The 27,968-nt window shown below is 45.5% G+C and overlaps 2 protein-coding genes across 2 annotated transcripts; both read right to left on the reverse strand.

Annotated features, from left to right (window-relative positions):
• Positions 1–34: 34 nt before the first annotated feature.
• On the reverse strand, positions 35–3,707 carry LOC133945093 (radial spoke head 14 homolog). Its single transcript, XM_062382005.1, has 6 exons — positions 3,494–3,707; positions 3,007–3,109; positions 2,302–2,420; positions 1,531–1,756; positions 892–1,028; positions 35–553 (listed from the first exon to the last, which is right to left on the reverse strand). Exons 1-6 carry the CDS (start codon positions 3,669–3,671, stop codon positions 270–272), a joined length of 1,047 nt encoding a protein of 348 aa, XP_062237989.1. The 5' UTR covers positions 3,672–3,707; the 3' UTR covers positions 35–269.
• A 9,257-nt stretch (positions 3,708–12,964) lies between these two features.
• Positions 12,965–27,823, reverse strand: LOC133935427 (phosphatidylinositol 3-kinase regulatory subunit alpha-like). The gene is made up of 17 exons (XM_062381246.1): positions 27,619–27,823; positions 25,405–25,890; positions 24,711–24,840; positions 23,838–23,930; positions 23,539–23,610; positions 23,172–23,288; positions 22,865–23,063; positions 22,648–22,730; positions 19,149–19,254; positions 18,601–18,699; positions 18,263–18,443; positions 18,044–18,169; positions 17,223–17,365; positions 16,542–16,718; positions 15,755–15,829; positions 15,220–15,390; positions 12,965–14,304 (listed from the first exon to the last, which is right to left on the reverse strand). Exons 2-17 carry the CDS (start codon positions 25,594–25,596, stop codon positions 14,115–14,117), a joined length of 2,154 nt encoding a protein of 717 aa, XP_062237230.1. The 5' UTR covers positions 25,597–25,890; positions 27,619–27,823; the 3' UTR covers positions 12,965–14,114.
• Positions 27,824–27,968: the final 145 nt, after the last annotated feature.

The raw sequence follows: 27,968 nt of genomic DNA on the forward strand, positions 1-27,968 counted from the left end.
AGAAACATCTTTACAAACATTTATTTAACGTCTACTTTGTGTTTCAGTTTGGTTCAAGTCCCATCTGCTAACATGGAGGAGGTTTATGACCTACACTGCAACCAGACACCAGGGGGCGCTACGGAAACTTTGATTCCATCTTTATTTACAGTCGGTCAGTCGCCTCTAAAAAGTGCAGCATGAAACTGTGAATCAAGTCTTCATGTTATTTATTCCTGGGCTGAGGTGAACCAACAGGTCAGCTCTGGAGGTCAGAGGTCATCAGGGTCTCAGGGGGTCCAGGTGACGGCCCTGACGAGGGTCTGAGCAGCTCGCTGGATGTCCTGGTCCTCCTCTGTGGCCTCGCTCTGCCTCTCCAGCAGGGGGAGCTGCTCCAGCAGGAGGCGGCGGCCGTCTGGAGCCTCAGCCAGCGAGGTCAGCGCCCGCAGGGTGTACACGACGAGGGCCTTCCTCCTCCTCCTCCTCTGCGCCTCCTCGTCTTCCTCCCGTCTCTGGTTGGAGAGCAGGCGGAGGAGGACGGGGACGACGTCCAGGTCCAGACACTGCTGCTTCCCTGCAGGAGGACGAGGGGCTGAACTGAGGTCACTACAACTCCCAGGGTGCATTTCACTGACAAAGTCACAGACCTTCAGAGTCAGTTACTGAAGATAGAGATCCAACCAATCAACTCTCACTTACACATCTCCATAGGAACCGCCGCTGAGGCACATGGGTAATGTAGAGTCACCCAATAAGCTGTGTGTGTCTGTGTGTGTGTGTGTGTGTGTCTGTGTGTGTGTGTGTGTGTGTGTGTGTGTGTGTGTGTGTGTGTGTGTGTCTGTGTGTGTGTGTGTGTGTGTGTGTGTGTGTGTGTGTGTGTGTGTGTGTGTGTGTGTGTGTGTGTGTGTGTACCTGCAGTGATGATCACTGTGTACATGATGACTCCTGCAGCGTTGGCCTGAATCTCAACGTCTTCTTCCTGCAGCAGCCCGACCACGACAGGAAGTACCGCCTTCTCACACACCTGACGCTTCCCGTCCTCAGGAACACTGAAACCAAAGAAAACAACCAATAAACAAATCAACCAATCAATCAACCAACCAACCAATCAACCAACTAATCAATCAACCAATCAACCAACTAAAGCAAACAACCAATCAACCAACCAACCAACAATTCAACCAACTAATCATCAACCAATCAACCAACCAACCAATCAATCAACCAATCAACCAACTAAAGCAATCAACCAACCAACCAACCAACCAATCAATCAACCAATCAACCAATCAACCAACAATCAATCAATCAACCAACCAACTAATGAACCAACCAATCAACCAACCAAGCAACCAACCAACAATCAATCAACCAACCAACCAACCATTCAACCAACCAACCAACCAACCAACCAACCAACCAATCAATCAACCAATCAACCAACCAATCAACCAATCCACCAACTAAAGCAATCAACCAACCAATCAACCAACCAACCAACTAATCATCAACCAATCAACCAATCAACAGTGAAACAGACAGCAGCAGGACCTGAGGGCCATCATGGCTGCAGCCGCCTCTCTGCGGACGCTCAGCGAGCGGTGGGACAGTTTGTGTCCAACCAGCGAGACGCCATCAGAGGACAGAGCTGGAAGAGCGTCCAGCCTGGAGACGCAGCTGAGGGTAGAGAGGAGGAGCACCTGCACCTCCTCTTCCTCCTCTTCCTCTTTGAGCTTCAGCATCAGTTTAGGAACCAGAGACAGGAGAGCGTCTGCACCTGAAGGAGAACACAGGTCAACCAACAGGTCACAGCTCATCATCTGCTCTATATACATATATAAACACAAATATATAAATACAGAGTACCACCTGTATGGAGGACTGAAACTGACAAAACAAAGATGAAAGAAAATAAACACACAACTTAATGTTTAAATATACAAGTCATTACTGAGAAGACATTATATAAATAAATGTGGAAATGTTAGATAATAAAATGACGGCTCCCTCATTTGAATAATGAAGCAAGTTGAGGGGAAATTCAAAAAGGAAAATATAACAAAAAAATAAGTGGATGAAAACGTAGATAAATATGAGGAGAAATATTGTTACTGTATATTGTATCAATATTATTCCTCTATTAGTCCTCCACTCCTGCTCAGTGCCTCAGTTCAGGAAACAGCTTTTAAAATTAAACCTTAAATCTCTGCAGAGTGGAAACATATCTTAAAAGAAACACTGGTGATAGATCTTTACATTTTGTGAAATATTAATAACAATAATACTCTGTCGTGGTCTTGGACCGCGGGGGGGTGAGCGTACCTGCAGGCAACAGGGTGAGACGGTTCAGGACCCGGTGGACGTTTGTCCTGCAGGAGGACGAGTGGTCGTCCAGGAGCTGAGAGAGGGGGGGGAGGAGGGAGGAGGAGAGCAGCGCCTCCCTGAGGCAGAAAACAAACATGTCACTAACTGTAAAGTTGATCTGATCCATCACTACACAGAAAGAGATTTGATCTGTGGACTCTACTGCTTTCATGAGTAGATATTGACTGTAGTTGTGTTTTATTACAGTCACACAGAGAAACTATGTTAATTCACTTTGACCATTCACTTCTTCTAGAGACGAATGTATTTGATGTGATGAAGCTTCTGATCTTCATCTGCTCAACTCTTATCAAACATGTGGAGAACAAACATCATTTGAATCCAACTCCATTGAATCACAACCATCGAACTCAGCTTTGTGATGTAAGAAAATAAAATTAAACTTTAATTATTCATTCATTTCTGCAACAAGAAAAGTACACATTTCTCAAATGATTCTTCAAAGAACAAAACCCCAATAAAAGGAAATCAAGTTTGACTTTTAAACAAATTACAATAGGAAATTCTTAAAATGCTCTGATACTGTTCTGTACATTTTTCTGTTGTTATCTTTATTTATCTAAGTTTATCTGAGCTTACCTGAGTTAATCTGAGTTTGTCTGAGATTATATTACATTCATATTTGTTCATATGTGAGTCTACCTGCCGACACGTTGGCCGCTCAGCAGGTGAAGCAGTTTGCAGGTTTCTCCTCTGACTGACGGATCTTCATCCTTTAGCAAAACCTTCAGCTGCTCCAGGAAACCTGCAGAAGAAGAAAATCATGTTAGTACCACAAAGTGCACAAGAAAATTCAGCTTCATTTACTCCAAGAATCCAAGGACTCAGTGACGCCCCCTGTTGGTCAGTGAGCTGCTGCTCTGAGCCTCAGCTCCACGTTGTGTCCAGCACCATCTTGTTGTGCGGTGCTGTGCTGTTGACTCAAACATTTCCTAAAACAGCCCAAATTTAAGGAATTAGAGCGACAGTGGAGCAGGACAGACTTTCAGCTACTTTTTGTGTGGCTAGACAAATCTGCACAGTCTCTCTCTCTCACCAACCTTGGTGATGTTACAAACATGCATCTTTTATAAATGTCTCTCGAGACTAGGCACACATTCAAACCCTGATTACTGAGACCTCCACTGACCTCCACTGACGGTCTGGTGGAGCCGCTCCGGGTCCAGCATCAGGCCGCAGAGAGAAGCCAGAGCCCGGCGCCGGCTGCCCGGCTGCTGCAGCTCCTCGAACAGCCGCGGCACGGCCCGGAGCCCGAAGGCCACCGGAGCCCGGCCCGGGTCCGGTCCAGCCCCCGTGTCCCGGGACATGCGTCACGTTAGCCCTTTGAAGCACTAGCTCTGCTAACCCCGTCTGATGCACAAAATGGGTGCAGGGTAAGTGACCAGTATTCATGTCCTGTGTTGTTTCATCATGGCTGGATGTCTCTTGGCTTTTTTCTTTTATAGCTTCTTCTTCCTTCCTCATTTAGGAGAAGACTCCTTTGATGACATAGAGGACTTGTTCTCTATGTCATCAAAGGAGCCGTCTTCATGCAGAATTCCTATGTCATCAAAGGAGCCGTCTTCATGCAGAATTCCAAGCCCCCCCCCCCCCCCCCCCCCGAACATGTGCCTAGTGCTTGCTGCCGGCTCGAGAGACATTTGTAAAAGCTGCATATTTATTACGAGATCCAGAAAGAGAGAGACTGCCAATTTGAGGGAGAGAGAGAGAAACCGTGGGGAGCCGATCCAACAGCCAGCAAAACAACAAACTAAAATCACATCGATCACAAAGGCTAAAGATAAAACCGACTGGCTACTGGCCTGTATGGCTGTCTACAGACGGCTGTGTGGCCTGCAAGCAGCAGCCGACCGGATAAGGATTTGGACGATCAAAAAGTTAATTATGAATACCTGAAATACTGAATGATGAAATTCATTCACTACAAAGATACTCAACTTGTTTGTGTTTGAAGATTCAGATCAAACGACTCAGACTTGAAAGGTTTTCATAGTTTCTCTTCTCGTTGCTGTTCATCTGTTCGTCAGCACAAGCACACAAATGACCGAACAGATATTTCACACACTTTGCTCTTGCGCTTCACTGTTGGGTAGTAAATGTCTGATGTGATAAAAGACAAACTGAAACAAAACCATCGTCTGAACTCAAACTCATTTTGATTTTGCTTCAAGGACCAGAGCTGTCCACATACTTTGGTACAGTTGCATTACGTCTGTAGTTTGAATCTCGTTGCTCTGCAGGTTTATTGATGATATATTTTCTCCAGTCCAGTTTCATGAGGTCATCTGAGGCATCTTCATCACTACGTCATCATCACTTCTCCTTCCTCTAAACCCCGCCCCCACTCCCCACCTGACATGAATCCGTTCACAGAGTCAAACCTGAAATCTCTTCTTTGTGATGTCACTGCTTCACACTCAGACCACGCCCCCTGCAAAGATTCCCACAGTCCATCCGTCTCCAGTCCACCGGCCCCTCAGGTCGTCCCGACCAATCACAGCTCTCCTCCCTGTGAAGCCTCATCAGACCAACATGGAGGTCAGGACGTGGTCCGATCTCCAGACTCAGGCCTCGAGGTGACACCGGTCTCCGGCCCCCTCCATTCTCTGTCCCCTCAGCAAACCCTTACCACCCCCCCGTCCCCGGCCTCCACTCCTGTAAATCTTGTAACTCTGTCTTTGTCTCTGAGGTCGTCAGAAAGTGACCAGTGGTGGGGTCAAAGGTCGTCAAGGGATGCAAACCACTCTCTGAATGTGGGCCGTCCCAGCCCGTCTGTCCAGGGCCAGCTGGGGGGGTTGGTTCAGGCTAGCGTGCGAGCCACAATATTGCTACAAGACGGGCAGGCTTATGACGATGGTGTTGCTGTTCGCCATCATCCTCCTCCTCTTACCCCTCCTCCTTGTCCCCATGCTCCTTAGCAGATGGGACATGGAACAAACTAAGAAACCAATGTAGATGTTCAATAAATGTTTGTAAAGATGTTTCTGTCATTTCAGGTCGTTCTTCTCTCTCTGAGGTTGTTGAACTGTTCTGATCAGTTTGGTTTGACTCAGTAATTTGATGATAGAAAAACAGGCGGAGACGTCATGATTGACAGATGAGACTGACTAAGGATTGGTCAAGGATGTGTATGGGCGGGACCTCAATAACGAGGCTCCACTCCACGATCACTTCTGCACAGACTCTGACTGCAAATTATGTCATCACCAAAAGATGGCAGTGTTTGTAAAGATATTTTCATAAACTTTAATTCTACACAATATTAGAAGGTGAAGATGTGTTGACCATGTTTATTAACAGTTCTGTTTACATCCACACCAACACACCTGAAAACACGTCATATGACCGTTCACGTCTACTGGTCACGTGATGTAAACAGGAAGTAGATTGTCTCTGCAGCTGGTGCAACTGGTGGCTTAGTAACAGAAACTCCTCTGAAGGAGGAGCATTGATGGTGAAGTGTTACTGACAGGAAGTCTTACTGACAGGAAGTCTTACTAACAGGAAGTGTTACTGACAGGAAGTGCTACTGACAGGAAGTGTTACTGACAGGAAGTCTTACTAACAGGAAGTGTTACTGACAGGAAGTGTTTCTGACAGGAAGTGTTACTGACAGGAAGTCTTACTGACAGGAAGTGTTACTGACAGGAAGTGTTACTGATAGGAAGTGTTACTAACAGGAAGTGTTACTGACAGGAAGTGCTACTGACAGGAAGTGTTACTGATAGGAAGTGTTACTAACAGGAAGTGTTTCTGACAGGAAGTGCTACTGACAGGAAGTGTTACCGACAGGAAGTGTTAGCGACGCTTTGTGTTCACTGCTTGAAGTCAAGTCATGTGACTGATGAGAACCCATCAGGAAGAGAACGTCTGTGTCATAATTTACTAAAGTCTCAGTTTCTGTTCAGACTGAAACGAGATCAGTTCACACAAGTCTCTGATTCAGAGGCTGGAGACTCCAGCAGGTGTAACAGTAGCAACAGGGATAGTTTCAAAACAAAACTGAGTCAGTGTGGGCGGAGCTACAACAACTACGTGTTCATGGTGATGAAGGAACATCTCACACAGTGTGACCGTGAGGTGTGTGAGTGAGTGAATGTCTTTGGAAATAATGCAGGACCACACACGCTAACTTCCATTAGTTATTTGATGATATCTAATTCTTTTTTTCTTCCTCCAGTTTCAGCAGCTGTGGAATCTGAAGTTTTGACTTGAGATATTTTAGGTGCAGCATCGCTCTTACAATCCAGTTTGATTGAAAAGATGTAATTACATTTATATATTTTCACAGTGTAAAAATAGATGAGAAACAAGGAACAACTTTCACACAAACAGAGACAAAGACATTGTTAGAATCCCAATACTTTGCCGAACACACAGACATCTTTTTTATTGGTTATAGTTAAGAAATGGGGCCGTGGGAGCAAGCTAGAAAATGTTGACTTTCAGCACCTTCCAGAAATTTCATCTCAAAAGTAGCATTAGACCCAAGGGACATTTCTGTGACGTGTTTTCCTACGTTTTGATCTAAAAATGATGTATGACAACGTCCATTTGTGTTTTTGAGAGACGCTTAGTCACACAGAAAGTAGGTGAAAATCTGTCCTGCTCCACTCTCACTCTAAATGGGCGAGAGACCTGGACTCCCATTCATTTATTTTGGGCTGTTTTTGGCAATTATTGAGCGAGCCGTGTCTTAGAAAATGTAATAGCAAACCATTCCCTAATGAGCCGCATGTTTTGATGTATTTGTGCATGTACGACAAAACTGCAGTAGGAGTAGTCGGGATGAAATTTCTTACTCCGGCAGGAGGCTGTGGTCCATCAGGACCAAAACCGGCCACCACAAGACCAGCTTCTTCCCGGCTGCAGTCGGCCTTATCAACAAGGCCCGGGACCCCCACCTGACTTGGACTCTTATCCCAGACCCACGCCCCAAGTCTGTGTTACATCAACACACCTAACAGTACATTGCACATTGCATACTGCAAATCCACATTTCTCTCCTGTTTTGCATTTAGCATTTTACTTTTTATTTAACTTTTTATATCTTGTATATATTTTTGTTTTGTTTTATATATAGTTATTATTATTTTAATTTTTTCTTATGTTAAGTACTTATTGTGTTGTTATGTTTTATGTTCATTGTATGCACCTATATACCAAAGAAAATTCCAGGTAGGTGTAAACCTACTTGGCAATAAATACTTTCTGATTCTGATTCTGAAGAAGTAGTCAGATAATAAGTATCCAGAATAGTAATTTATAATAAGACAACGATCCACCAGCAAAGTTTCAGTTCACATACGTTTTCTTTCCACACTCAAATGAGACTTTGACCTTTCAAATCAAATCAGCTTCTCTTTGTGTTATCATCAACACCCACTTGTGTTGACTTGACTCAGTCGGCGTCCCGACGCTGCTCAAGTTGTCTCCTCTGGGTTTTCCCCTAAAAACAGACCCAGCCCATCAGGGTGTGTTTCTCTGTCAGGGATAAATTCACAGACTTGTGAAATTCTGCTCATACTTCACTCCTCACCACACCTTCACCTTCTCCTTCACATCTGAACAAGATTTACCTTTTCAGGTAAGTCGAACAGGAATTCCAGAATTCTCTGCTGCTGAGTTACAGCATCTCTGTGATTTTAGACTTTATACCAGGGGTAGGCAACCTTTACTATCGAGAGCCATTTTGCCCCCTGTTTCCACAAATTAAATCTTTCTGGAGCCGCAAAAAATATTTGATAACACAGCGTATAAATTTATACATATAGTTATACAATATATATATAAAAACTAAAGTATGTTGCATTTATTAAATTAAATTAAATTATAGAACAGTTTTATTATTTTTACCTCTGATGAAGAGGAGAACAAAATACATGTGTAGGCCTACTTTGAAATAAAGGAAACACAGAACTATGCTTTTTTTGTTCATCTCCAGCTTGGTACTTTCAGCACATCAGAAAGGGTTAGAAAAGAACCCATCCACTCCCATGTTAAACCTTTGTGCCGGTCACACCGGAGGCTGAAGCACCGCGCTGCCTCAGGGCTGCCTCGCTCCGTGCAGCGAACGTTTCGGCGTCGAGTCTATTTCTTGCGCTTGACGCGAACGTATCGCACCAGGAAACACACTGAAAAACGATCTTAAACTATATTGATGAAATATTTTATATGATAAAAATGATCAAATATGCATCCCATACTTTGAAGTCCCCTTCTGTTGTCCTGGAGTTTTAATTTGACCAATGACATTATTAAATGTCCCCCTCTGCCCATCCACTACAGCCACACAAGCAGTGATACAGATGAAAAGAGAGAGAGAGGGGGGGGGGGGGCTACGTATTCTCCACATAGGCTTGAGTGGAGAATACGTAATTTACCCCGACACTCGACATGTAACAGAGCAAACAGCGAAGTTCTTCAACATGGATGACATTAAATTAATAATTGAAGTGGAGAAGTACAGTGAGTTGTATGATTCTCGGAACATGTTGTATAAAGACAACACCAAGGAGGACACATGTTGGGACGCTGTTGCTTAATGTGGGAGCAACAAGTAAGTTTATGCTTTTAATCTCTGGATCAACGGGTGATATTATTATTATTATTATTACGCTGCCCGGCGGTTCAGCTTCAGTGTCCGGTGTGAACAGCCAAGCTCCGGCTCGATAGGGATTAGCGCGGTGCTTTGGCGTCGCCTCCACGTTCTCTGTTCCTCTTTCAAAATGAATGCGCTGTCGATGTCTTCTGAAACAGACTCAATGGCAGCATCTACACATCTCAGCTCTCCAGCAGCAGACATGTTTGTTGAAAACGAATTCAACCCAAGGGCACTGTGATGAACAAACAACACATCTAACCCCTGTACTGACAGTCGGTATCAAGTTTCATGCAGTTCAATAGGAAAACTGTTTTGTTAGCAACAGCAGCAAACTCCAACACCTACGTTCTGAATAAAAGACTGAATACTACGTTGAGTAAGATCCAATAAGTGAACAAAACTCTTGGGCAATCCAAAAACGACCTTGTCATTGTTTGGCCACTCACTGTATATTACTGTACAATTTACAATGTCTAATTTATCCATAACCTAGTAAAGGGCACAGGTTATTCTTATTGTACTGTCATTGTAATCTGTATTATTTGTCTAATTTGAATCTTGCTTAGCCAAACTAGATAGTACAAACAAATGCCCAGATGTCACCATCCAAATGAACTGACAATTGACTTTCCCAGCTTTGGACTAAACATGTTCAAGTTCGCCCTCAGGAACACACGTCAGGTGCGATCCTGAGAACGTGTGTGTGTGTGTGTGGGGGGGGTGTTGGGACCTGGTATTTGTGAACTACAGTTGGCCTACATGTGTAGTCAAAAGTCTAAAGCTGCAGGTCCTTTGTTCAGGAGAAAACTTCAGCCTCCAGAACTCCGTCTCCCAGGATTCCTCAACGCCACACAGAGGTGTGAAAACCGACCGGAGACACAAGTGTCAACCACTATTGGTCACTCTGGGCCCCATGACCTATGAGGTCACCAGGCCAATATAAGGCCAGGTCTCCCTCTCTTCTTCCTCGTTCAACTCGACCCTCCGAGAGGAGTCCACGTCTCTGTCTGAACAGTAAACTAATCTTCTTTCGCCGTAGCCAGGTGTCGGCAACCCGCGGCTCTGCAGCGACTCCCTGTACAGTGTTGTGCTGGCGAATGTGTGTGTGTGTGTGTGTGCGCCCCCAGCCAGCACACACAGTAATACAGGCCCCGGGGCTCCGCCCCCACTCACTCGCTCTGAGACACAGTGAGATCACAGCTCGTTCCCGTGAAGCAGCCGGTCAGTGACAAACCAGACACAGTGTTCAAAACCCATGTTGAACAGAAAGAATGATGAAGACTGTCTCGCTCCTGGTTCCCAGTCGATGAAGGAGGACATGAGGAGAGACCAGTGTGGATTACAGGTCTGAAACTCTGGCAGCTGACAGAATGAGACCCAACTAATTAAGATGACACTTAGAAACATTACACCCCAGTAACATGCATGTGTTCTTTTTGGTTGAGCTTTATCATCATTGTTAAAAAGTGATTATAATTAATTTTGTCTCTATTTAAAGTACAGACCGGAATGTAGTGATAAATGTCACCAAAAGTACTTAAATTAAGTTGAATTTAAGCAAAGTTATTGCAATATTCTTTGAAAAGAATAGCAAATGTCACAAAAAGTTGTTTGAAAAAGGTTTTTTATTTGCACATCAGAAATTCCTGAAAGTAATGTGAATTTAATATTCATGTTAATATGAGAGAGGGCATGAGAGAAGAAGAACCATTGATCTAGACACACACATATCGCAGCACCCACATCTCTCTCTGACCCCTCCCACATGTCGTAAGTAAGTACACCGTTTAATTGTGTTTTGGGACTTTATCTTCATAATACATTTTTTTCTTTCACCAATGTTTTTTCGTTAATGTTGCATATTGAATTTTGCCAACCTCTACACTGTCAAGAACTCTATATCCTTCAACTTAGCTAACTATCTACTGTCTGAACTTCCCACCTTTTATGTGAACAATTCAATAGAAAACACAAACTGAAATCTTTTAGAGGGAAAAATACAAATAAGAAACTAAAACTAGGGCTACGTTGCAGCACTAACGGACCCGAGCACAGGCGATTTCAAGTCTGTTGCGGTCGGTGAAGAAAGAGCGTTCGATGACCAAGCGCTCGTCTCCGTGTTTCATGCGTTTGGGCACTGCAGCAAGGATAAACGCCTCACTATCTGTAGCCAGCAGGTGGTGCTATCGTTTTAAATCATGGTGTCTGTGTAGATGTCATCAGGTCGCGACTCTTGTCTTACAAGTCTGGTTTGGACTGGATTGGACCAAATATGTCCAAGATACAGAAGCTCATGTTTTAATGGCGTGTAATCAAACTTTGATGTCACGCCGCGGTCACACCGTGAGACAAGAAATCAATCTTTTAATAACTTTTCATCTCCATCTTGTTGTGATGACACTCAACTAAATTTCACGTTGATCTGTTGAAAGCTCTACAACAAGTACATCAAAGTGTGGAATATGGCCAAAATGGCTACCAAATCCAAAATGGCGGGCTTCCTGTGTGGTTTAGCATATCTGTCCGAGAGACTTATTTCTTTGTCATCAACAGACACATGTCACTATCGATTTTTGTAGATGTAGACTAATCGTAGTGCTGGGGCTGCCCTTCAGGGGGCGCTAGTCAGTTATTTTGACACGCCCATTCCTTAAAACCATCTGAATATCTTCAGGGGTGGGCTGTTGATACACACATGTAGTTTGAGGGAACTGGACCCATGAACACAGAAGTTACAACAATTTTGTGTGTCATGGCGAGTTGAACTTTGATGACACGCCATTAATAATCCGCATGATGAAAAGTCACAGTAATCGTAAGCCTACATTCTCAATGTCTTGAGACCCATTTGACACGGTTTGACATGGTTTCACAAAGTGGATGAGGAGAAATACATCCAATTGTAAAATGTACCAAAATCAAGACATTTCCTGCTGCCACCAGGAGGCGCTGTGATTTTAAGTCACGATATCTTGTAGATGTCTTCAGGTCGCGACTCTTGTCTTACATGAGTAGTAAGACAAGAGTCTTAGTTACATGAGAAACCTTCAGGCTTCTGTTAGAAAGCTGAAGATGAAGAGGAATTTCACCCATCAGCATGACAAAGACCAAAAGCACACGTCCAAATCAACACAAGCATGGCTTCACCAGAAGAAGGTTCATGTTTTGGAATGACCCAGCCAGACTTCAGACCTGATTCTAATTGAACATCTGTGGGGTGATCTGCAGAGGGCTGTGCTCAGGAGATGCCCTCGTAATCTGACAGATTTTGAGCCTTTTTTCAAAGAAAAGTGGGAAAATATTGCCAAGTCAAGATGTGCCATGCTAATAGACTCCTCCCCCAAAAGACTGAGTGCTGTCATAAAATCAAAAGGTGCCTCAACAAAGTATTAGGTTAAGGGTGTGCACACTTATGCAACCAGGTTATGGTAAGTATTATATTTTTTATTTTTCCTCCTAAAAGATTTCAGATTGTTTTTCAACTGAATTGTTAAAGGTCACATTAAAGGTGGAAAAAGTTTGGACAGGATTTATCTTTGTCTCATTTGTTTACATCACAAAAACCTTGAAATTGAACAGGGGTGTGTAGACTTTTTATTGCCACTGTATTTGGTAATTTTGGTTGTAGTTATTCATTTAATTGTTAATCAGAGTTCCTAATTTGTAGTAAGTACTTTCTTGAGACTTAATCAATAAATTGGTTCTTATCCCTTCCTTTCAATGGTGATGCCCCGATGTAACTTTAATCAATTAAAGTTAATTTTTTATATTTTTAATTTGAATATTGAATATTTAATTTGATAACCAGATTGATTGAATGTCGAAAGGCACACCATTTTATGGTATTACGGTTAATGTATCATTGCACAACACTGTTGTTTATTGTAACTAATCCCATGAACGCAACATAAACCAATATATCGAATGATAAACCACACGTCTGAAGAAATCACTCAAAAACCAGAACAATTTAAAGAAAACACAGATGTTTCAGGATTTCAGTGCAAAGTGTTTTATTCATCACTTTCTGTTGGATGTTACAGATTCAACAGTTATCTGAACGATACTCAGGAAAATAAAAGCTTGAAAAGTTCAGGACAATTAGTCACAAGAGGCAACGAAGCTCCACATCAACTGTGAAGGTGCCACCAGCTGAGAGCCTGCAGATCCTGAAATCCTGAAATCCTCATTCTCAGTTTCAGCTCCTGAACCTCGCTCTCTCGCTTTTTGCTCAAAAATGAAAACACAATGCATAAAGACAAAAAGTCATGGGGGACTTTTATTTCCTCACATCCGGCGCGTCGTGTTGTCAGTACGTCCGTTACTATTCCAGAAGCAAAATCAAAATCAGAACCAGTTCTTTATGTTCAGAGTCTCACAGTCTCCATCCAGCACACGAGGATCTCTGAGTTTCTACCATGAGAACTAACGTTTATTGAAATAAAAGAATCAAGGAATCATTCACTCTGCAAAAATGAAAGCAACCGTTAAAAGTCAAGAGTCCAGCGTCCGAATGAAACCTGAACAAACAGGAAGCTGGAAAACACTGTGTGGGGGGGGGGGGGGGGGGGGGATTCACCATCAGTTTAAACCTCGTTCAGATTCACTCACAGTGTTTTGTAAGAAGTCTCTCTCTGGACGCTCTGCCAGTTTGTTTCAGACATCATCATCACCTTCATCATCATCATCATCATCATAGCTCCTCCTCCTGTGGTCCGAACAAGCGCCATCGTCTGCCATCACACTTCAGTACCTTGTTTCTCAACGCGCTGTGTAACCTGGGAGCTAACAGCCGCTCGGGGCATCGCTCTCTGTCTGTGGGTTGAAGGCGAATCTGCCTTCAAAAGAAAGGTTTCCTTTATTAGCAGAATTAAATCTTCAGTCTTGCCGCTGAGGAGGATGAGGAGGGTGATCTTCATCAACTCATCATCTTGACCTTGTGTGAACAGAGACATTAATTGACTTTGTGTCCATCCTCACAGGAAGTGGAAGTTCCTTGTGAAGACTTTCAAATCCTCGTCATCGCTTAAAGCTTTAAAGGGACATGAAGCGTTCAGGTACAGGACAGTGAAGAGACGTGTGGTGAGATGTGTCGGACCGGGGGGGGGGGTGTAAGTGAGGTGTGGTTGCTGGTCAACGATGCAGGTCACCGCCTCTGCTGGCTGTAGACGGGGAACGCCAGCGTGACGTTGAGCGAGTCGTTGTGTTGGACCAGTGACGTGTGCTGGTAGTGCAGCACCAGCTCCTTCAGGGAGCCGTACAGGTTGTAGGGCTCCGCGAAGCCGAAGCCGGTGCTCGTGTGGTTGATGACGCAGTGCTTGACTTCTCCTTCCACACTGAGAGAGAGAGAGAGAGAGAGAGAGAGAGAGAGAGAGAGAGAGAGAGAGAGAGAGAGAGAGAGAGAGAGAGAGAGAGAGAGAGAGAGAGAGAGAGAGGAGGGGGAGGGGGAGAGAGAGAGAACACATGATTAGAACAAGACTGAAAACAGAGTTAATTTTGAAAGAGAAACATGAAGTCTGTGTTTACAGGGGGGGGGGGGTCTGTGGGAGAGCTGGCAGGGTAAGATGGGCGCCACCTAGTTTCTAAACTGAGAAGTGCAATACAGTGGGCCATAGTCCATTCCATTCCTCTGACGCTTTTATCTAAAGAATCAAGATAGTGAAATGTCTTCAAAAATCAAGCAAAACTACAAAGTGCTATAAGTAAGTGACATTTAAGTGATACTAAATTGTGAGTTCCTTTTTAATTAAAATTATTTTGATGCGGGCCAATTAAAACGGATGGCGGGCCGCAGTTGGCTCGCGGGCCGTAGTTTGGACACCCCTGTCTAGTGTGTTGTAATGTTTTTTTGTGAATCTAAAAGTAGGTTCTCTACGGACTGGAATAGACTCTGGTCAGATTCTTTTTCCGATGCTCTGGGTCAAACTGCTTTCTGTTATTTATTCATGTTTTGTCTAAAGTTCAACTGCACGAGTTTGTTGAGTAAATGCATCACATGTGTAACCGTGTCTGATTCCACGAAGCCGAACTGAGGAAGACAAATACTTGTAAAGGGTCACTAAGGTCACTCTTGCAGTGTCTGTGGTTGATGGATTCTAATTTGAAATTTACATCATAACTAAACTAAACATAACTAAACAAGCACGTGTCTAAGACCTGATTAAGATCATATTATATAATGACAGCTAACTGGACGGAATGTGTGTGTGCTGACACCAGGTCAGCGTGTGCAGAGCAGTGAAGACACTCACACCACAGAGCAGGCGTAGCAGCCGGGCTTGCTGCTGTCTCGCACCAGGAAGGATCCGTCTCTCTTCCCTCGGAGCAGCGACTCGGCCTGAGTGCGGTTGATGTTTCCCAGACGCCACAGACGCTCGTCGTGGTGCGGGAGGTCCTCCTCGTCCTCCACCATGCTGTACTCGCTGAGGACAGGAGGCACAGACATTTGAGGGTTGTCCAGGAAATGAAATCTCAGAGCGAAAGACCCAGAGGAACATTTATCCTGCAGAGTCGAGTTAAAGACGCTGGAACACAGACGGCAGTGTATTCAGGTCTGTCTGGGAGTTGTCATGGACACACATCATCTCTATTAATGAATATCAATCTGTATTTTTCTGCTTAATGTAAAAACTTTGTTTGAAAAATCTCACACATAGATGTCGTCCAATTGGTTTGTGTTACTGTCTGCAGCAGTGAAGTTCATCATGCTACCTCCAGGGGGCAGAAAGGAACTGTCTTCAGGAAACTTTAAATCCCTCCCCCCCCCACACAGACACACACACTTACTCTTCTGTGGTTTCATTTTTCAGGCCGAGCCACTCGTTGAGTTTCCTCTGACGAACGCCCTTCTGCGTCAGCCACCTGAGAAACAAACACACAACACGCAGCTTTAATGAGACAAATCCAACACTATCTACTGTAAAGGTCAAAGGTCACAAACTACAACCTGAGAGCGAGAACAAACACAACCAGCATTAGAACACACACACACACACACACACACACACACACACACACACACACACACACACACACACACACACACACACACACACACACACACACACACACACACACACACACACACACACACACACACACACACACACACACACACACACACACACACACACACACACACACACACACGGCTCTGTGGATCCACTGTGGTTGTGCTGCAGAGTTGTGATTGGATCTGGTTGTGTGTTCTAATGTCTTCATCCACTGAGTCGAGACCTTCTGGAGTACAGCTGCTGGAACTCATCCTGGGAGTCAAATCTAGTTTGAATGTGTTTATTTCGAATGATTTTACTGACGAGTGGACTCAGAGGCTCGGTGCAGATCTTCACACTTAACAAAGTTTAATAACCCTCTTGGGGGAAAATGATTCTCAATAGATTTTCATCGTTGTTGTGAAGACCCAGAATCTCGAGAGGAGCAGAGATGCTGTTTTACTCGGCTCCAGGTTATAACAGGTTAAATATTATTGCCAGTGTTTTTAAACATTTGAATATAACTTGAATATTCACAATAAGATGGAACTAAACTGGAGTGTGTGTTAAGTGTGACGTACATCAGGTACTGGTCCCTGGTCTTGCGGAGCTGAATCAGATCCGGTTTGATGCTGTTCATCTTCTTGTCGATCTCTCGGTAGTCAGCCGCCTGTTTCTTCAGATCCACCTCCAGGTGGCGCTTACTGTCCACGATCTCACTGATCCGAGACTTCAGCTTGTCGTAGTTCTCCATGATCCTGAAAGAAGCAGCTTCCAATCATGAGTCTGAAACAGGAAGTTGTGTTTCCAGCCGACAGGTGAACATTACAGAAACAGGAAATATCTGTTCCATCTGGTGACGGAAGCATATTTGACTCTCATCAGGTAACGAGCGTCAACCGTCAGTGAGAAAAACGATTTCATATTTAATAAAGTCAAAATGTTTCCTCAACGACACACGAATGAGTTCATTTTGACGTCCAGAGGTTTAGCTTATAAACAAAGGAGCAGGAAAAAAAAGTAGAAGCGTGGAAGTGGAGTGGAGAGATGAGGAATAATATCATAAAGAGGAAGAATAGAATGAAGATGAAGGAGAACAGATTCCTTCATCTTCATGGTCTTCTGATGTTTCTATCGTTTCTTGTCGTTCTGAACAACAAACTTTTTTCTTCCATTTCCAGATAAAAGCTACGAGCAGGTGTTTTCTCCTGTTGGGGGGGGGGGGGGGGGGGGGCGTCCCGGCTGCCACGGGGACGGCCTACCTCTGGATCTCCTTGTCGTTTCCTTCTCGACGGAACTTCTCGATGTACTCCTTGCTGAAGCGCTCCTGAGTCTGACACTGCTCCTCGAAGATCTTTATGGTCTCGTTGAAGGCCTCGATGGCCGTTCTCTTCATCTGGATCTCCTGCAGGGGGCGCCGGGACGTGGTGGAGGTGGGTGGCCAGAGGATGGAGAGGAGAGAAAGAAAACGAGAAAGAAGACAGGAAATGAGGAGGAGAGAAATAACAGGTTAGAGGAGAGGTATACATTTCAATGATCAGATATTTAAGGTGGAATCGACAGAGTTCTGTCTGTTGTGGTTATTGACACATGAATATTCATATGAACAGAATAACAGAACCAACACAGTAAGAACACGAGAGGTTCACGACTCGTTTCCATCGCGGGGCTGATGGGAGTTGTAGTTTCTCTCATACAGCATCAAAACACGAGGGAGAAATGATGTTTTATCCCTTTGACAAAAACAGGTTTGAAATGTTTTAATTACAAACATATTCTCTTAAAAACAGCAAATGTTATGTTGGAACTACATTTCCCAGCATGCCTCTGTGCGTGTGGGCATGTGTGTGCGTGGTGGAGGCTCCACCTTGTGTTGTTTCCTTGTTACTGCAACAATGTCAGCAAGAAAAACTAAATGCGGTGGAACAGACAGTGAATAAAGATGGACGACATGGTGGCTCCATAAAGTGAAGCCAGATCATCTGGATCGCCCCCTGGTGGCTGGTTGCAGAATAGGTCATACACCTCCTCTGTGTTAGCACATGTGACAGGACAGTGCGCCGCCCTGGTGGCTGTAGTGTACCTGTGATGTTCTGGTGTACTCTTCATACAGCCGGTCGTACTCCCGGTTCTTCTCCTGGTACTGCAGGTGATACTCGTGCAGCTTCTTGCCCACAGCTTCAATACTGTCCTCCTTCACCACCTGGTCCTGAACAACAACAACAACAACAACAACGTCCAATCAGACGACTCCACAACCGTCAACCCAGCAGTCACTTGACCCGTGGAGATGGAACCGCACCTGTTGGTGTTTGGAGACGGGGTAGAGCAGCTTCACGTCCAGTTTGGGGTTGTACTGGGCCAGAGACTCGTGGCGGTAGTGGTTGATCAGCTCCACCACCGAGCTGAAGGTCAGCGGGTCGGAGAAGCCGTACTTCCCCTCGCGGTGGAAGATTTTGATCAGTTTGTTGTTGCCTCCTTTCCTGCAGAGAAGAGAAAACACCAGGGTTGGACTTTGTGAAGTTAGTCTCCAGGGAGCCGGAGGTGAGGACGCAGCCGTCAGCTGTGAGTGGGACGGTTTCACTGGAGGACAGTTGTTGACATGTGTCTCTCTGTGTGAGTTGTGTTGGTGTAGTTTACCTCAGAGTCAGAGTGTAGTCTCCGTGCATCTTAGTGGAGGCATCTCGCACCAGAAATGTACCGTCAGCAGTGTCCCTCAGCTTCTCGTTCACCTCCTCCCTTCAACGCACACACACAGACACACACAGACACACACACATGAACCACAACCAGCGGCGAGGACATACACACATCCTCCTCTCAGTGTGTAAAACCCAAAGATGGGTGACCTTCAACATGTTCATGAGTTGAAAAGTTTAAATACACACTGCAACTTCCCTTTATTAAGATAATACACATATGGTAGATTAAATTAGAAAATGTAATAACTGTTCATTTTACACAAGCATCTCAGTCGTCAGTGTTCTCTCAGTGTCAGCTGGTTTTAAGAACAATTTTCTTCTGAACAACGTTTTGTGAATGAGGCGAATTTCTCCTGATGTTAGCATGCTAATCAGCTAGCTCCATGGAGGAGGCTCTTGACCCGCTCCTGAGGGAACTCACATATTTCATACTGGGACTAATGGTTTTTCGCTCGTAGCCTTGATCCACTGACGTGTGTGTGTTACCTGGAAATGTCTCCCCAGTACCACTCAGCGTCCTGCAGGGCCATACTGTTGTTGAAGCTACTGGGAGCTGCTGGAGTCGACGACTTCACTGGTTTGGGAGGTAAAGCTGAAAGACACCATCACAGCCAGTGAGCATGTTTGTGCATCTGCTTCCCATGAGGTCACATGACAGAGAGGATGCAGCTGCTTCTGGAGCAAAGGTCTGAATTATATCCTTTTATTTTTCTAATCTTCTACTGTGGCCGTGTTTCAGATTATAGAGAAGAATGTCTGAAGATTCTGCTGATGTCTAAGATGAAACACGATTTCAAAATCCCCGACATCTGCTTGTTGTTGTTAACGAGTGAGAGACGGACAATCTGCTGCTGCAGTTAGATCTGAGTCCAGGAACTGAAGACGAGGGTCCTCATGATGTGTGTTTGAATGAATTAACCCCGGAGAGGAGCATGTCCTCCAGGAAACACATTCAAACTGTGCTTCTCTAAAGTTTACACATGAACACATGACAAACACACGAAATCCTCAAAACTGTCATCTGTGTGCATGTGTGCGTGTGTGTGTGTGTGTGTGTGTGTGTGTGTGTGTGTGTCCACTCAGACGTTCACCATTGGTCTAAAGACATGTTACAAACATCAGAACTCAACGTGGTCCATCTCTCTGTTCTGAGTCAGAGCGCCTCCAGGTGGCCGTCCCTCTCGGTGCAGGTCTGAGCTCCTACCTGGACTCTGCATGTTGATGTAGCAGAGGATCTTCTCTCTCCCTCCCCTCAGCGGCTCGCCCTCGGCCCTGCCTGCCCTGTCTCGCTCCATGGCGGTCTCTAACCCTTGGCCCGGCTCCACGCCACCTCAGGGGCAACCTGACGCCTCTGCTCTGGATGTCATGATGTCCGGTCTCCAGCTGAGCGTCATGTGGAGGGAAACAGGTCCGGGCTACATGATCCTCCCTGAGCCGGGGTTCCTTCTCCTCCTTGGATTTTTACGACTCACTCCATCAGCAGTGAAAAGCTGCAGGGTTTCTTCTTCTCTTCAGCTTTTACACCTTCATCAGACTTCAGAGGAACGAACATCGATGAAACACCGAGTGTGTGACGGCAGCTTCGTCTTCAGTTGTCACATTAAAACGACGCAACTTTCTCTCCCTCTCTCTCTCTCTATCTCCGTCTCTCTCTCTCTCTCTCTCTCCGTCTCTCTCTCCCTCTCTCTCTCTATCTCCCTCTCTCTCTATCTCTCTCCGTCTCTCTCCGTCTCTCTCTCTATATCTCTCCCTCTCTCTCTCTTTCTCAGGAGAGCAGCTTGGAGATGTGTGACATCACCATTGCCCCCAGCCAATCCTGCGATGGCAGTGATATCACCGAGGCAGCACACCCCCTCCCCTCCCCTCTTCTGCTGCATCTCTCACTCGCTGGATGGATGATGTCATCGTTCAGTCGCTCGCTCAGTCTGAGTGAGCGACTGATCGATAGAGCCACTGATCGATAGAGCCACTGGTCGATAGAGCCACTGATCGATAGAGCGACTGATCGATAGAGCGACTGATCGATAGAGCGACTGAACGATAGAGCGACTGAACGATAGAGCGACTGAACGATAGAGCGACTGAACGATAGGGCCACTGATCGATAGGGCCACTGAACGATAGAGCGACTGATCGATAGAGCCACTGAACGATAGAGCCACTGAACGATAGAGCGACTGGTCGATAGAGCGACTGGTCGATAGAGCGACTGGTCGATAGAGCCACTGAACGATAGAGCCACTGAACGATAGAGCCACTGAACGATAGAGCCACTGAACGATAGAGCCACTGAACGATAGAGCCACTGAACGATAGAGCGACTGGTCGATAGAGCGACTGGTCGATAGAGCGACTGGTCGATAGAGCGACTGAACGATAGAGCGACTGGTCGATAGAGCGACTGGTCGATAGAGCGACTGGTCGATAGAGCGACTGGTCGATAGAGCCACTGGTCGATAGAGCCACTGGTCGATAGAGCCACTGGTCGATAGAGCCACTGGTCGATAGAGCCACTGGTCGATAGAGCGACTGGTCGATAGAGCGACTGGTCGATAGAGCCACTGGTCGATAGAGCCACTGGTCGATAGAGCCACTGATCGATAGAGCGACTGATCGATAGAGCGACTGATCGATAGAGCGACTGATCGATAGAGCGACTGATCGATAGAGCGACTGATCGATAGAGCGACTGAACGATAGAGCGACTGAACGATAGAGCGACTGAACGATAGAGCGACTGAACGATAGGGCCACTGATCGATAGGGCCACTGAACGATAGAGCGACTGATCGATAGAGCCACTGAACGATAGAGCCACTGAACGATAGAGCGACTGGTCGATAGAGCGACTGAACGATAGAGCGACTGGTCGATAGAGCCACTGAACGATAGAGCCACTGAACGATAGAGCCACTGAACGATAGAGCCACTGAACGATAGAGCCACTGAACGATAGAGCGACTGGTCGATAGAGCGACTGGTCGATAGAGCGACTGGTCGATAGAGCGACTGGTCGATAGAGCGACTGGTCGATAGAGCGACTGAACGATAGAGCGACTGGTCGATAGAGCCACTGAACGATAGAGCCACTGAACGATAGAGCCACTGAACGATAGAGCCACTGAAAGATAGAGCGACTGAACGATAGAGCGACTGAACGATAGAGCGACTGGTCGATAGAGCGACTGGTCGATAGAGCGACTGAACGATAGAGCGACTGGTCGATAGAGCGACTGGTCGATAGAGCGACTGGTCAATAGAGCGACTGGTCGATAGAGCGACTGGTCGATAGAGCGACTGGTCGATAGAGCGACTGGTCGATAGAGCGACTGGTCGATAGAGCGACTGGTCGATAGAGCGACTGGTCGATAGAGCGACTGAACGATAGAGCGACTGGTCGATAGAGCAACTGAACGATAGAGCGACTGGTCGATAGAGCAACTGAACGATAGAGCGACTGGTCGATCTCTTGACGGCTTCACTCAGAGGACTGGAGATGACCGACTGCTGACAGAGACAAACTGACCTCTTCATTATGGATTCACCTGCCAATCATCACTTTGATTAACTGAGCTGGATTCATATTAATGCTGTGCACTTGCACTCATTTGTTTTAATGCACCACACTATGGGTCACATGACCACACAGATGAAAAGAAGCTCAGGAGGGAGGGGGGGGGGGGGGGCAGAGCTGTGTTTTGGTTCTCGTGTCCCTGGTCTCATGTCCAGGGAGGACAGGACCAGTGTTTGACAACGAACTGAGCAACAGCTGCGACTTGTGACAGTGACACACTAATCCAGGGGACATCCAGTAGAGGAGCTTAGACTGGGGGGGGGAGAATCCTCGCTCTGAGCCAACCTCTGTAGTTAGTGTTTCTCATATGATGCAGCAGCAGGAGATTGTCCGGGTCAGATTAGTTCACCACAACAGGAACATGTTGGCAACATAACAGCTTGTGTGTGTGTGTGTGTGTGTGTGTGTTACCTGGTGCAGCCTGGTTCATGTTGAGCTCGCTGCTGATCAGAACCTCCAGGACCTGAACCAGGGGATCCACACCTGAGTCAGACCTGAACCCAAAGAGACATCAACATCACACACACATCTACATTGGTTTTCAATGGTTCAACACAAGACTTCATTTTGAGCGTCTCTGGAGGACTCACACTATCACTGTGTGTGTGTGTGTGTGTGTGTCACTGACCTTGCAGTCTGTCTGAACATCAGTGGACTGAAGCTCTCAGCCAGGTTTCGGGGAACCAGCTGGTTTGTGGATGTGTGTAAACAGAGACGTGCGAGGTGTCGGACCACGCTGAGCAGGGTCAGGCCGTACTGGGGGGGGCAGGCTGGCGAACTGGCCACGCCCCGCAGCACCTGGGCACATTCCTCTGGGTCCTCGACCTCTGCAGACAGAACAGGGAGCAGAACTGTGAACAAATGTCTGTCCAACCACAAAACTACAGTTTGTCAGAATGGTGAGGTGAGGAGGGGGGGAGGAGGCGTCTGCTGACCCTGCACCGCATGGATCATATCAGCCTGAAGTGAGGGGGGGAGGACGGGACCCGGGAGGTCCAGCAGGAAGCGGACCACCCCGTCACACAGGGACAACACCTCCAGCTGCTCCAGGTCTGAAAACAAACACACCCCAGTTCAATGGATCAGTCACATGATCAGAATGAAGCTGGAGATGAATTTAAATAGAATCACAACTCGTCATAATTCTTTACTTCTTCAAATCCTGGTGTAACAGAGAATCTAGAGCAACGACCAGATGCAGAAACTTTCCCATCACCTTCTACTGGTCATTCCACACATTCAGGTTTCAGGCTCATCAGCTGATTCTGTGATTATTGATTTATAACTCAAGCCACTCCTCACCAGCGTCTGCCAGCTGCCGGGTGTCCACAGCTCCGCCGCTCACACTGCGATACACACCGGGACAGTCCACACCTGCAGAGACAACACACATCCAGTTCAATTCATCCTGCTACAAAGTTTACAGCTGAAGGAGAAGACGTCTCTGTGGTTGTCTGATGAGATGAAGGTGCTGGGAGCAGAGAGAAGCTCCATGTCAGACATATCAGTATCTGCATTCATGTTGGATGATATGATGATATCAGTGGAACCAGAACCTCAGAGGTACTGGTTATTCATGGTTACAAGTGTGACTCTGGTACCTTTGGTCTCGATGGCCTCCATCAGTCTGCCGAGGAGGGGGGCCACTGTGTCGGGGGGGCCAAACTGCTCCGGGAGGTCGGGCAACACGAAGCCTGAAGAAAGAAAACTGTGAACTACAACTCCCAGGATGCATTTCACACACAAACATCCAATCAAAGAGGATAATTCTGTTGTTAAAAGGTCAAACTTCCTGAGTCCCAGGCCAAGGAACAGCCACTGAGGCTCATGGGTAATGTAGTATTTAAAGCTTCCAACAAAACTGACAGCAAAAACAACTAAAGCTGAAATAATGGGAAAAAAACTCATCTGGAGGAAACACCCCCCCCCCCCCCCCTGGTAAGGCTGGTGGCAGCAGCACAGAGCTGTGATCTGTTCAGTCAGCAACTACAACCCTGATGAAACACCAGCTCTGTGTGTGTGTGTGTGTGTGAGAACTCAAAGCTTTTAATGTACAAATGCTGTTCTGAGGTTTTCTTTAAAGTGTTTTTCATCTCATGGTTTCAGTTCAGGCTGCACATGAAGAATAAAGTGCATCTTAGTTGGTGTGTGTGTGTGTGTGTGTGTGTGTGTGTGCTCCTGACGAGGAAGCAGCTGAAGGAAATTGAAGTGTGAGTCACTGAGCTGGTTTCAGGCTGAACATGAAGCTTAAATGGACTAAATGAAATCCATGCCCCTCTCTCTCTCTCTCTCTCTCTCTCTCTCTCTGTACATGCAAGGAAAACCACCAACAATATACAACACCAGACAAATAACATATGTGGATTTCACGAGCGCAAAGGTAGCTGCTATTATGTTGGTCTACTTCAAGTGATAAAGCGTCCAGCAGGGGGAGTAGTTCACAGATGCAGACGTGTAAGTGGAGCTTTACTCACCCTCAGACTCCGAGTCCGTCCTCACCGACGCTGCAGATGGCGGTCTCTGTGGGCGGGGCTTTGGTGTGGGTGGGGACATCCTCTTTCTACCGAAAAACTCCACATAGGTACCTGGGAAGTCGCCTTTTTCCTGAAGTCGAGGGAGAGACAAGTTAAGGCCGGCGCAGGCTTCTGCGTTTTCAGTGACACTAACTATACGACAAAGCTACGCAAGCCTCAGGCAGCCCGCTAGGCTCTGATTGGTCTGCTAACTACATCCTTTCCAGAGTCCCAGTTCCAGTTTCATGCCACATAATCCTGGCAGAAACAACGGAAGATTTAGAAGAACGAATAAGGACCAAATAGAGGAGCGTTTGGCAGAAGAGATCCGATAGTATGACCACTTGTAGAACCCGTCACTGACTGGAGGATCTGTCCGCCAGAAAAAGGCGATCGCCGCATTGGGGATGTAAATAAACAATCGACGAAAGAGCAGGTTAGGGTTATGCGTGACGTTTTCCTGAATGAATATCGGCCCTCAGATGACACCATGCTGAGATGCTAACTCTCTTTGATTTTCCTTTTGTCCTGCTACTTGCCCTGTCCTGTTTTAACAGAATCAATGGATACTTGATTTTTTATCTATTTGAGGTATCGGCCCTTTGCCTGCTCTTGGTTCACATCTCCAGGCCTAAGCAGCTGAACAGGGTCGAACCTGAGTGGTCTCATTGAAGCCCGGCAGCCATCCCATCTCAGACGGTCGTTCCTCGGCTCCGTTGCTGCAGCCGAGGGCGAGCAGCGCCCCCTTACTGACCAGCAGCATGTCGCCCACATGCAGGTCGATGTCCTCCTCCCGCTCCTTCTTGTAGTCGTACAGCGCTCGGTACTGAAAACCCTCCGAGCTCATCCTGCCCTCTGAGTGTGTATGGCTTTGGGAAAAATAATAAAACTAGCTCTGAATAAAAAAAATATAAAAAAATAGCGTTTACTCTCAAAGGGAAACTAATGCGATGGAAATCTAGATCTGGTAAATCTGGTGTTTGCAGCTGTCTGTGCGTCTCGTCTCCCCGGTCTCCATGTCTGCTAGAGTCCTGTCATCCCTCCAGGCCGAGCCACAGCCGCTCAATCAACGCATCCTTTCCCTTCATGAACAGGAGTCTGAGCAGAGGTAGTGGCCACATCTGGCAGGAGACGGATCCACCTGAGAGACAAGAGGGAGGACGAAGCTTTAACAAACACATGAACTCAAAGCTGAACACTTATCATATCTCTGAGGACGGATGTGAGAGATCAGAGAACTACAGCTGAAACCATCCTGAGGTCTATGTGCCTGAGCGGATGGTAACAAACACACGTTTTGATGGAGGTGGATCATTACTTTGGAAGTCTGTTCTCTTCAGAGTGAAATACTGGATTTACAGATTGAACAGATCAACATGGATCTGAACAGATGTCAGTTCCTTGGAGCAACAGGTGAAGGCTCCGATCAGGGAGATGAGAACTCTGAGACAGGAGACGCTGGTTTCCTGTCTCTGTTCAAACCACGTTCTGTTATCACACGTCAGTTTCCTCCAAGGCAGATTCACACTGATACTGAGGATTCTTAATTCATGATGTAAATACTCAGCGGGTTTGTTTCAGATCACATTCAATTAAATGTTATTTGTTTTGCGCCAAATCATAAGATACATTATCTCACTTAACTTAACACTTTGCATAGAAGGTCGAGACTTTAACAATGATAGAGTGTTTTAAATGTTGGTTTTAATACAAACCCAGAAATCCCCCCCCTCGCCTTTTCTTACACTCCCACTACATCTACCTTAAAAAAATGTGGATTGGAGAATGACAGGCCTCTATTACACGTTCATATGAAATGTGTATATATGTATAATTTTAGTCCAAGACAACATGTTCAAATCTTTGTTCTTGAGCTGAAACTGATTATTATTTTCTATATCAACTGATCAGCTCGTTTTAATTATTAATTGATCATGTGATCTGTTAAATGTTGAAAACCTTGAAGAACAGATCAAACGACTTCTGACAGCGTCGTTAATTTACTTCATAAGTTCGAACATCCAAGGTTTGGTAACTTATTCAATCCAGTTACATTTACTTTCAATAGTTCGACTGCCTGGTTCAAACCAGCAGCTTTTCACATTTATCTCAGAAGACAGATCAGAGAAAAGCAATAAATCCAAAAATCTAATTAACTTCAAAGCTTTTGACATTTTTTGAAAGATTAATATTTTGATGAATAAAGTAACAATCAAAACTGTTGGCAGTTAATCTCCCTGATAAATAAACACATTTGAAGACATCAACAATTAGAAACTATTTATGAATTGAAAAATGTACCAGTAGATTCAGACTTGATATTATTATTATTATTCGCTTCAGAACTCATTAGAAATAACTACAGAATAATTAACAGAGAAAAGGAGTTAAAGTTATAGAGCTGCTACTAACAATGATTAATCACCACTAAATCCATAATTACTTGGATTTATCAAATAATTATAAAAATACATCGTCAGAATAAACAATAGAGATCCATAATTCAACATGTTGGACAGAGCGACTTTAACCACGTAATTCAACTCAATCTACAGGATTTCAGAGTAAATGGATAAAGATGAAAACATGTATGAATATGTGTTTTTTATGATCTACATTGATTTGCACAGGTTAAAACTTTGCCAAACACACAACGTGTCACGTTTGAACTGGATTTGTCTTAAACACACAGACAGTGACACACGACCAGGGCTGGGTGTTACGTGTCCGTTTCCGGGTCACGTCGTTCAATAGAACCAGCGCCATCTTCACGTTCAAGCTGAAGTTTGGATCAGAACCATGAAAAATACATAAAACACAGAATCCTCCAGCGCTAGCTTAGCCCGTTAGCTTGTAGCCGTTAGCTCACCCTTTCTCAGTCAGTCAGCAGGAAACTGGTCCAGCGGAGGAAACCAGCGGCGCCATCACGGTTCAGCGAGCACGCGCCGCGTCCAGCTGCTCACACAAACCGATCCTCGGGTGATTAATCGATGATCTATCGATTATCTCCGCGGAGAAGACTCTCGTGGATCAGATGTGTGTTAGCGGAGAGAAGCTAGCGACATCATCCACACTTCCGCTGACAACTGTCAAAATAAAACACCACTCTAAGTAAAGGTACCCTTTTGACCTAAACAAGTATACTATTAAGATAACTATAGATTTTATTCTAAGTTTTTCCTCTTTAATTACATATTTCATTTTACAATGTTTCTTATA

This window comes from Platichthys flesus, chromosome 3 (assembly GCF_949316205.1).
Source record: "Platichthys flesus chromosome 3, fPlaFle2.1, whole genome shotgun sequence".
NCBI classification, from domain to species: Eukaryota; Metazoa; Chordata; class Actinopteri; order Pleuronectiformes; family Pleuronectidae; genus Platichthys; species Platichthys flesus.